General features: G+C 33.9%; 1 protein-coding gene across 1 annotated transcript; it reads right to left on the bottom strand.

Annotated features, from left to right (window-relative positions):
* Positions 1-10,414: 10,414 nt before the first annotated feature.
* LOC111896479 (putative B3 domain-containing protein At3g24850) lies at positions 10,415-10,942 on the bottom strand. Its single transcript, XM_023892468.1, has one exon. The coding sequence runs from the start codon at positions 10,940-10,942 to the stop codon at positions 10,415-10,417; it is 528 nt and encodes a 175-aa protein (XP_023748236.1).
* Positions 10,943-11,985: the final 1,043 nt, after the last annotated feature.

Raw genomic sequence — 11,985 nt, 5'->3', positions numbered from 1 at the left:
ATCGCTCTCAACTTCCAATTAGATAACTCACTGTCGTATGACTTATATGCTATTATTTATTCACTTTTGCAAACAAATATATGCTCACCGACTCTCATCAATGGACAATTTTTGAAGACCTATAAGTATAGTGGATGAGGGACTCTGACGAAGCTTCGGCAACCTCATGGTCAAAATGAAAGGTTGGCTTTATTGAAGAAACTATCGTTATTTTGATCTTGGCGAGAAACCCAACGCCTAACTTGGTTAATGTTTCTAATGTTCGATTCCTTTGATTTCGTTGTTATAACCCAATAAGAAAAACCCTAACTTTTTGTTTGATTGTTGATTTATGATGGTACAGATTGTTGGGTTTTGTATACTATAACATTATATGGTGCACATACAACCCTAAATACCTTGGGTCTATGTTTTCTCTAATTATACATGCAATAGTGTAACAATTGGTAATAATAGGAACGATTGTACGATACTATGTTTTGGTTATTAAGCAGTATGAGTATTTTGTCAAGAATGGTTGAAGGAATTTAACATCTTTTATTTAAATAAGTTCTTGTGAAATATAAAACAAGTAACTATTGATAAATTTCATTATGATGTATGACTACGAACCGTCACCGGTTTGTGAAAATTAGCATATAACACCATTTTAACGCAACAAACTTAATTTTTGTATCAACATGTATCTAGTTGATAAGTAAGTTAGGTTCTATGTAAAACGTGTGCTTAATAGTTGTGGAGGATCTAAATTTGACAAATATACGAACCAAAGTGACAAAACGTGTTTAACGATATGGTTAACCAGTTAAATGTCACAAAATTATACCTTGATCAATAAATTTTATATTTAAATAAATAAAAATATAAAATGAATTATTATAAGGTATAATTATAATGTATTTAAGTGTTTTTGAATAAAAAGAATAAAACATAAACATTAAAGCTCAAATACACAAAAAAACTACATTGGTATTTTATACTAATTATACATGTATGTATTTGTACATATGTATTATTATCTAGTGAATGACTAGTTATTGGTCGGTCCTCCACCGCTATGGCCTCCAATCACATCGCAACTTCCACCGCTTCTTTTTTACTCCCCGATCCTTCCATCACCGCTCACTTAGATCTTCACTAATCCATCCACCGACTCCACCGCCTCTTTACTTCACATATTCAATCTCCTCCGCTTCCTCGATAAATCCACCACCGCCTCTCCCTCTAACTCCTTACCTCTACCTCAATTGAAACAAATGACAGGGTATTTCCTCATCTATTCTCCTTTCTTCATTCAACAACGTCAGAATCACAGGGAGAAGAAGACAGCGGACCCACCATCGCCATGACCATAAGTCGGCTGCAATGTGGAGTTGTAGCTTCTTTTGCGTTGTCATCTCTCTCCTCTTCCCATTAGATAACTCACTGTCGTATGACTTCCATGCTATTATTTATCCACTTCTGCAAACGAAGATATGCTCGCCGACTCTCATCAATGGACAATTTTTGAAGCCCTATGATTATAATGGATGAGGGACTCCGACGAAGCTTCCACAACCTCATGGTCAAAACGAAAAGGTTGGCTTTATTGAAGAAACTATCGTTATTTTGATCTTGGCGAGAAACCTAGCGCCTAACTCGGTTAATGTTTCTAATGTTCGATTCCTTTGATTTCATTGTTATAACCCAATAAGAAAAAACCCTAACTTTTTGTCTAATTGTTGATTTATGATGGTACAGATGTCTACAGATAGGAATGATGGGGAGGAGTGAGGTCATGAGGGCAATACATATGATCTGTATCTGGATTCTAGAATGACCCATATACAAAGAAAAACATCAGAAGTTAAGCTCTATCAGACCACCAACTTTCCACAATCAGAGACAAATACCAGATCATCTACTTCATTCAAGCAGCAACTTTCTTTCTCCGCTCTCCATCTATTACAGTTGCTTTACCTTGAGTGGATTTTACGTTAGAAATAGGTAAGTGACAAAACCTTTGTCATGGTTGATGTTTATTTGAAGTGAATAATAAGTGTTCGATTAATTGCCTCAATGAAACTAATCCATTACACAACCTTTAATGATTTCGGACATTATGTTTTCTTTAAACCAGGTAACAGCGAAATCAAACGTTTCATGCCTCCCGTTTATTTTCTTTTTTTGTCTTAACCTCTATTTTCCTGCTTCTCTTCTTCATGATTATGCTGATTCTACAAATGAGTGTTGGTTTTACATGTTTTCTTTAACTTTTCATTAAAATTAGGAACCTTAAATTTATCTTTGTGCAAGAAGTGGAAGAATGGTGTTAGATTCAGGGATAACTTCTTGATTTTGCATAGCCTTTTTAGGAGACCTACACACATATTTCATTTTTAGGTTCGTTGCTAAACTAATTTGTGTTTGTGTGCTGGAAGTAGAATGTAAAGACAACATAAGGTGATGGTTATTTACATTGGTTTTCAAAATTCAATAACTAACATAGAAATTCTAGACATCAAGTTTTTCTATTTTAACGAAATCATAAGAAATTATAATGTATTTTGCTTGTATTATTTCTTTTAGGAAAGTGGAACACTTTTGTTCTTAGACTAGGTGCTTGAGAAGATCTATAATTCTACTTGCACATATGATCAAGTATTGTGATACTGCCATACTACGTGGATCAAGCTAATTGCTTGATCTTTTTATTAAATTTACATATTTAACAAATATTTTTTTCATGAATTTTAATGCTCCTCAGAAGGCATCTCATATTTATGTTTGTTTATCTCTACACTCAGGACTATTAAATGCAAGAATGGATAAAAAGAAACAGAAGAAAAAAAGAAAAAAAAACCCTAAATTCCCATAAGATTTAAGCCTCTGTGTTAATTGTTAAGTGAAGTTTAGAAGGTAAACAACATTTCCCTCTTCCTCTTCAGATTCCATGTTGTTGTTGTACATCCTCTATTGTTGCAACTAACTCTAAAATATGTTGATCGTAAATACAAAAAGTTGTAAGTAATTTTTTATGATTAATAGCCGTCGATATTTGCTAAGTTTTCTTATAAAAAATTTAAACACTACTGTAGAGAAATCTATAAAGGTGCTTTGGGAAGGAGAGTTAAGATAAGATTTCTAATGGGTCTTGATGATGGCTTAAAGATTCTCATGCTTAGTCTGATTTTAGAGCTACTTTTTTGGCTTCTTTTTTGTTTTTTGGATGATTTTTTTGTTCAATAGATAGATATGGCTAATCTAGACACCATCATCATCTTCCCCGTTTTTTCATCAAGGTACCTCCATTTTTTCTTTTTGATGCTTTATGTTTTAGAACCATCTTACGCATTAAATTATAATCAATAGAATCTTTATTTTCATCTTAATTAGATTATACACAAGTGAATAATTCTGGGATTATTACCCAGTACTATCCCGTCAGGATTACCACCTCCAACATTAACGCCACCTCTACCACCGCCTCTACCACCACAGCCACCACTGCCATCCGTCTCTATGCAGGCTGAAAGTTTAAATAGTGACAGAGATGTATATAGTGAAGTGGGTTCAACAATAAGTACATTACTATTTGATGTTCGAAACTTTATAAAAGTTGGATGTTTTTCAAATATTTTTATTATTTATTTTTCAAGCATATCTTCAATCTTCATTTTACTTATTTTTCATTCAAAATGCAGGTTTGTCATGAGGGAAGGTCCGTTGGACAATGGTAGCTTAACATAATTAGGAAAACCGTGCATGAAGGTTCCACTTTTCATTGTGTTTATGTCTGTATGTAACAAAAAAAAAAAAGAAAAAATGGGTTGACATCATATAAAAAGAAAATGTAAATGGTTACACAAAATTGAATTCTAAAGCATAGCTTTGTCACTATGTCGTGTCCTTTATTGTTTCTAACCCCGTAAACCGTTCTTTCTTCTCTAGTTCTGTAACACTCACAGATTTGAGCTAGTCAATTTAGAGACGACAAACATCAAAAATGACTTTTTATAGAGGATTATTTAGAATAAATAATCTCAACTAATTTGTAGTATATGTCACAAGGTTTCCGTACATATAAGGAACGCTGAAATCCGAGTTATAATTAAGAAGTTATGACCTGTTGAAATTTCGCGACAAAACCGAAACGACACCAGGAATCATAAAAATTGAGTTTATGATAAAATACTTTTTAACCTTTGTGACATAAAACAAAGTTTTATAGTACGTCTCCACCTACGTGTGGATATAAAGAACGTCAAAAACAGAGTTTGTATGCAAAAGTTATGGCCGTTCGAAGATGTAGCTGTCTGAGGGCATGACACGTGGCTAAAACCCTAGCCACCTCAATTCCATGACGTGAACATGAGATTCACGACATGAAACGTGTCAGGGACACTAATCGGGTCTAGAAAACACGTGTTAAAGCTACGGGATGACTCATGGAAGTTCACGACGTTAACCTATCATGTTTAAAATGTGAATGGGCGCAGAACAGCCTATAAATAGCAAGTTCAACCCTTTTTTTCTTACACCAATTCCTTTCTCTCTCTCTCTCTCTCTCTATCTCTCGTTTGTTGAGGCTGTTCCGCGTTCTGACCCCGGCGATCACGAACTGCCGACCGTTTCTAGTTAGATTCTATCAACTCACGCTACTAAGGTGAGTGTATAATCACTTTCATCTTACACATAGATATGAAGTATTTTAATATAAATTACATGCTATGTGTGCATATTAATTGTGTTTCGTATATCTATGTTAGATGCACATTTTATACATGATTTAAATTATTTAAAATGTATATGTATTTTATATCTACAAATATATTGGGTAGAACATGGGTAGATAAATAATGAGGGATGAAAGATGATATAGATGAATATTGGCAGTTGCGCCATAACCCTTAGGTGTTTTTGATTTATGTGTTCACCAGTTGTAATCTAGATATCCTGGCAGCTGCGCTTAATGGATAATATTGGCAGCTGTGTCTAATAAATATAACATAATCTTGGCAGTTGCGCCTAAAGGATAATATTGGCAGCTGTGCCTAATAGAGAATGTCATAATCCTGGCAGATGCGCCTAAATGATAATATTGGCAGCTGCGTCTACTAAATATCATTGGCAGTTGTGCCATATGCAGTGATGGATTTCGTGCCCGATTCCTTAGGATGATCCTTAGGAATAAATGAACGAGGAATAGCTAATTCTTAGGGTAGATCCTTAAGAGTAAAGGAGATAATGGGGATGGGTAATTGGGTTGATTTTTTGATGTTTAAACATAATAATTATATTATTGTGGTTTGAAAACCCTATCTACTCACCAGGTTTCCCAACCTGACCCACTCAGTTTATTTGTATCACAGGTGTCGATACGAAGCTACTTTACACTAAGAGATTTAAAGGAGATGTAGATCACTAGTGTAAATAAATGTAAGGCCTATTTATGCTTGTGTTTCAGTATTGACGACGACATCCCAAATGTTTTAAATGAATAAAATACATTTCTTCGGAAATGCTTTGATAAAGTATTTATCTTGTATTTTCTAGGAACAAATTCCGCAACATTTTTATTAAAAAGGTACTCTGATTTTTATAAAGCATAAACAAAAATCAGTCTTTTCTGGCCGTAAAACTTGGGGATGTCACAGTTGGTATCAAAGCATTAGTTTAAGCGAACTAGGAATTTTTAGGATTTCTAGACTTAAACTTAGAATGCTAAGCGATGATTGTGAGATGAGTGTCTAATATATTTTAGGTAGTACACCTGAATTGACACAAGCACTAGCTTACTTTAGGATTAGATGCCTAAATTGCTTTTATGTGTTAAATGATTTATGTTATAGCATTATATGTCTTATATGCCACTATTTGATTGGATCTATGGTTTGTTGCCGACCGGATCTAGAAATTTTATGTGCTCGGGATTCTAAACGTTTAATTATGATATTAGAACTGGCATGAAACTTTTCGGAGTAATAAGGAGATTTATACATCTATCGTAAATAAAGCTTTCTAAATTCTCGTCTCGGTACACCGAACGTCAACTTTGGTGTGCAGAACATCATGGTGAAGACGCATAGTAAACTGAGTAAATGGAGGATATGAGAAGGCTTATGATAATGAATGATACATATCGGAAGATATCGTAAGAATGGTATTTTGCCTTTAGAATACGTATAATAAAATAACAGTACGTATAGAGGAGTACGGTACATCTGAATGTACACATTTGATTGGTGAGATGATAGAACGATTGGTGTAATTCCCGAAATTGTCTTATCGTCTGGCGTTTCCATCACCAACCGAGTTCAAGCACAATTATGTTGAATATATGCATACAAGAAGTCCTAGTAGAGTCTAGGGAAATTTTTAAGATTATTTGGACATATTTGTATATGTTAAAATGTTTTGTGATTTTAGGAAATAAGAACTTGGGGACTGTGAGACAATACTTGGTATGAGTATGAGTAGGTGTGAATGTTAGTAGAGGCCTATACTACCGAAAGCACAGGACTCGCACTTGGATCAGAGAAAGTCACAAGGTACAAGGTTACCAAGAAGCTAGTAATTGATTCTGTTTTATTCAAGTATGTCGTTCCCATCATTTCGGTGATGACTAAGAAGTTGATTATTATTCCGACTAGTGGTCATATCAAATCGAGTCCGACAAAGAAGAGTATGTCACATGGTTCAGAGAACCAAGATAGATGTAACATCCGACTTAAGCCAGGAGATTGAAGTGAAAGATAATCGAAGCGATCAATAGAAGTATCGCAACCATTGTTTAAGTAAAAAGCCTATATCTAGAAATGCTACATGCTAAAATGTGATTATATCACATTAGAACATGAAGAAAGATATATTCCATTATAGAATTTGACTCTAAGAGACCTGAGTCCAAGCGTTGCATCATACGATGAGTGGTCATTAGAACATGACCCATCGGTCTGTTATGATAATCGAAGTCAAGAAATTCTCTTAAGATTAGATTGTTGAAGAAGAAGAAGGAGTCTCAAGTAAGTATTCATTTTGTAACTCGAAGGTTATGATTGAAAGTCCAATATAGGATAAAGAGCGGGTGCAAGATTGACCACCGCCTGCAATCAAGACGTCAAAGACTTAGATATTGACTCGAAGGAACATAGAAGCTACGGTTATTACCTATGATGGAAAGATAACGTATGGAATCATTATAAAAGCCCTGTTTCGTTAATGATTCCGAGACATAATCATCCTAAGGGGGAGATAATTATAGTGCTCGCAGATTCGAGCTAGTCAATTTAGAGACGATAAGCGTCAAAAAAGACTTTTGATAGAGGATTATTTAGAATAAAGAATCTTAACTAATTTGTAGTATATATCACAAGGTTTTCGTACATATAAGGAACACTGAAATCCGAATTATAACAAAGAAGTTATGACCTGTCGAAATTTCGCGACAAAACCGACACGACACCAGGAATCATAAAAAGTGAGTTTATGACAAATATTTTTTAGCCTTTGTGACCTAAAAGAAAGTTCTAGAGTACGTCTCCACATATGCGTCGATATAAAGAACGTCAAAAACGAAATTCGTATGCAAAAGTTATGGCCTTCCGAAGATGTAGCTATCTGAGGGCATGACACGTGGCTGAAACCCTAGCTGCCTCAAGTCCACGACCTGAACATGAGATTGACGACGTGAAACGTGTCAAGGACACTAATCGGGGCTAGAAAACACATGTTAAAGCTACATGATGACTCATGGAAGTTCACAATGTGAACCTATCATGTTCACGATGTGAATGGGCCCATAACACCCTATAAATAGCAAGTTCAGCCCTTGCTTTTCTTACACCAATTCCTTTTTTTCTCTCTCTCTCTCTCTCGTTTGCTGAGGCCATTCTGCGTTCCGACCCCGACGATCATGAACCGCCGACCGTTTCTAGTTAGATTCTATCAACTCACACTACTAAGGTGAGTGTATAATCACTTTCATCTTACACAAAGATATGAAGTATTTAATATAAATTACATGCTATGTGTGCATATTAATTGTGTTCCGTATATCTATGTTAGATGCACATTTTATACATGATTTAAATGATTTATAATGTATATGTATTTTATATCTACGAATATGTTTGGTAGAACGTGGGTTGATAAATAATGAGACATGAAAGATGATATAAATGAATATTGGCAGCTGCACCATAACCTTTATGTATTTTTTATTTACGTCTTCACCAATTGTAATCTAAATATCCTGGCAGCTGCGTCTAATGGATAATATTGGCAGCTGTGCCTAATAGATACAACATAATCTTTGCAATTACGCCTAAAGCATAATATTGGCAGCTGTGCCTAATAGAGAATGTCATAATCCTGGCAGATGCGCCTAAATGATAATATTGGTAGTTGCGCCTAATAAATATCATTGACTACTGTGTCATATGCAGCGATGGATTTCGTGCCAATTCCTTAGGATGGTCGTTCGGAATAAATGAACGAGGAATAGCTAATTCTTAGGATAGATCCTTAAGAGTAAAGGAGATAATGGGGATGGGTAATTGGGTTGATTGTTTAATATTTAAACATAATAATTATATTATTGTGGGTTGAAAACCCTATCTACTCACCAGGTTTCCCAACCTGACCCACTTAGTTTATTTGTATCATAGGTGTCGATACAAAGTTACTTTACACTAAGAGATTTAAAGGAGATGTAGATCACTAGTGTAAATAAATGTAAGGTCTGTTTATGCTTATGTTTCAGTATTGACGACGACATCCCAAATGTTCTAAATGAATAAAATACATTTCTTCGGAAATGCTTTGATAAAGTATTTATCATGTATTTTCTAGGTACAAATTCCGTAACATTTTTATTAAAAGAGTACTCTGATTTTTATAAAGCATAAACAAAAATTGGTTTTTTCTGGCCGTGAAACTTGGGGATGTCACAAATTCATCATTAAATACGTAACTTTAAAATGAGTTTGGAGGTGTGAATGCATAATCAGATAAACTAATGAGTTCTCAGGAACATGAGGGTCGTTGTAATTACCAAGGGACTATCGTTGTATATATTCATAATTTTTGGTTCTTGTAGATATACTTCTTGATTTGTTGGAAAAAAATTATAGCATCCTAATAATGAATGAAAAATACGGTTATAATATAATTAAGACATATTTAGTTTGTTATCTATAAAGCAGATGAATCTTAAGTGCATTATATTTTCTATTGTCTCAACTACATATTTTAACTAATATGTTTATTATTCTTTGACATGAAATTTCCAGGTTTCCAAAATAAGACGCTGGTTATTTAGGTGAAACTTTTATATTTCATTTATTTTCTTATATATAATTCTTGCTTTCCATTATTCATTCTAATTAAGTTTATTTACTTTCGGTCAGTAACTACATAAAAAATATAGTCTTACCAAGAAAAACTATAAAATAATCACACCAAATATATGCGGTAAAAAAATAATCGCAATCATATGAAACCGTAGTATATAAAAAACAAAAAGTTGCACTGCTAAAATAACCATAAAATTTGTTTTTTGTGGTTAGAATAACCGAATTTATGGTTTACGGTTTGATTTCTGCTAAAAATCGTATCATACTCACCCATAAAATTTAACATGCTAATTTGGGATTAGTTAGTAAATCATTTAAAGGCCCTTAATGGTTAAGGAATAAGTTAAAGCAAATGCAATGTACGGCGTAAAAGTTCGAAGGCCATCTACATTACTCCTCGAGAGATATTCACAACCTACATGTTGGTAGATTGTGGGGTTTTTTAATTTTAAGTCTTCAATTTTGTATTAGACCCAAATATTAAATGATTGTTTCAATAGATAAATAAATAAAAAAAAATATTCATAGACCATAGTATGGTTATTTGTTTCGGTCTACATACCCAACCTAGAGACACTTTCATAAATAAAGAACTGATGTTGAAGTTTAGTAGGTCTTTTATAAATATATTCTTCTTAACTATATCAACATAATTTAATCATGATTAAACTTGACCCGATATTTAGATCGGAACCAACCATCTATATATTATCACTAGAGCTCCCAACCAACAAAATTTTTAGATCCGCCCATGACTGCTAGCCATTCTTTGAAGTCTTAATGCATCAAAGTATATTATTTTTCTAACTATTATTTGACAAAACTTATCATCGTCAATTTTATCAAATTATTATACATATTGAACTTATTATCAATTAGTATTTAATAAACAAATTAACCTCAATTTAAAACTGCATATATTAGTAAATTTTGATCGTTGAATAGCTTGAAACCAAAATAAGAAATTGTCAAAACTTTAATAATCGTCAGGAACACTATGTAATGCAGCAAAATTTGAATATACACAAGAATAAAGAGTTAAATGAAAAAGAATAGAGAACTGATCTAATGGTGTGTGATTAAGTGGCGTCGTTTTGACCTTCAACATCTTTCTCCAAAAATGTAATTGCAAAGCATAGCTTCTCCTTTCTGCGAAACGACCAAACCTGAATCTCTGTGTTCTCCTTATTCTTGAAATCCTTTTCATTCGCCATCACAAACTCGTTCCAGTTGGTTTTGAGGACGTAGTTTTTGGTCTTCTTCATATGCCACATCTTCAACATCATCGGATTCGCATGCATCTCTAATCTTGGCCCCAACAATCCCACCTCCAATTCCATTCCATTCTCAAAATCTTCTTTCTCATTTTTCCTCAAGAACTCATCCGGTTTCAGTTGTTTCATGGGCATACTCAACCTGTTCTGGTTTTTTCTCAGATCACTTGAGAACAAGGTTTTCTGGATCACCACCTTCGCTTCTGTCCCCTCCAGCTCATTCGTAATGAACTCTTCCAACTCCTGGGTTATATGGTTCTTCACAATCTCCACCTTTTTGTTCCTCTCTACTGTTGGAGTACTTTTCCGCTTTTTCCTTTCAAATCCGTTCATCTCATTATTGGTGATGAACTGTTTCAACTGCTGGGTTACCTGGTTGCTCGCAATCTGTGTAGTAGGTTTAGGTTACTGCATCTTTATCTTCTTCGTGGGACGTTTGCACAACGTTTTTCTTTCTTCACACTTAATTTGCTCGGCTAAGGCATCTTCTCGAGCAAACTTCTTCATCTTTTCTTCATATAATTCCATGATCTTCTTTCGATAATATTCTCTATCAGCATCATTCTCAACCTCATCCTCCCCGGCCAGTAGATAATATTCATCATTATCATCATCCTCATATGCCATACGAGCAGAACGGGCACGCTTGTTTCTTCCTTTTGCATCCGGTGCCAAGAGATTTCCCATTGCTTTGAATTTAAGACTTTCAATGAAATCTCTATAAGAAGTAGAATGTGAAGTCGGATATGATCAATGATTAATTAGCCCTTGCGTGGCTATATTTATACACGTCGGAAGTGTTAGTTTTGGAGTTGAGCAGACGTTGTAATGCAAATAGGAAGATGATTATTTAAGGAAAATATATGGTTTTTTAGATACTTATATGATTAAATATCTGCAATGCTGTTGATACGTATGATGAACCAATAGTATATCCCATATTTATCGGAGATCATTAGATTTTTTTTCTAAATTTGTTAATTACTATCTAGATCTCACCTGTGAGTGTATCTTATTCTCAAAAAAGGAAAGTTTTTGGTTTCTTGTTACCGAATTACTTACAAGTACTTGTAATCCTATCAAATCACTTGATTTCATAACCGCTCTAAGATATTCCCTACTCACAACCAAATATGAAAACAAAAAACCAAACATTTCAAAGATCCGTAAAAAAATTCATATAAAATATATTTTAGATCTATTATGTAACTATTAAATATACAAACATATATATATTAATCAAGTTCATATTGGTAAATTAAGAACCGTAACAGGAAAGAAATTACTATTAGGTTAGTTCAAACTAATTATTTAATTGTCTCGTTTGGGGTTCAAATTTTATTTGACGCAATTTAATGTTTATCTTCATGAAGGTC

The sequence above is a fragment of the Lactuca sativa genome, chromosome 4 (assembly GCF_002870075.4).
Source record: "Lactuca sativa cultivar Salinas chromosome 4, Lsat_Salinas_v11, whole genome shotgun sequence".
Taxonomy (NCBI): domain Eukaryota; kingdom Viridiplantae; phylum Streptophyta; class Magnoliopsida; order Asterales; family Asteraceae; genus Lactuca; species Lactuca sativa.
The sequence above is the reverse complement of the archived record's forward strand: the minus strand, read 5'-3'. Positions and strand labels throughout refer to the sequence as shown.

Excerpts from the sequence above, each read along its gene's own strand:
- LOC111896479 (XM_023892468.1), bottom strand. The coding sequence starts at position 10,942 with ATGAACGGATTTGAAAGGAAAAAGCGGAAAAGTACTCCAACAGTAGAG.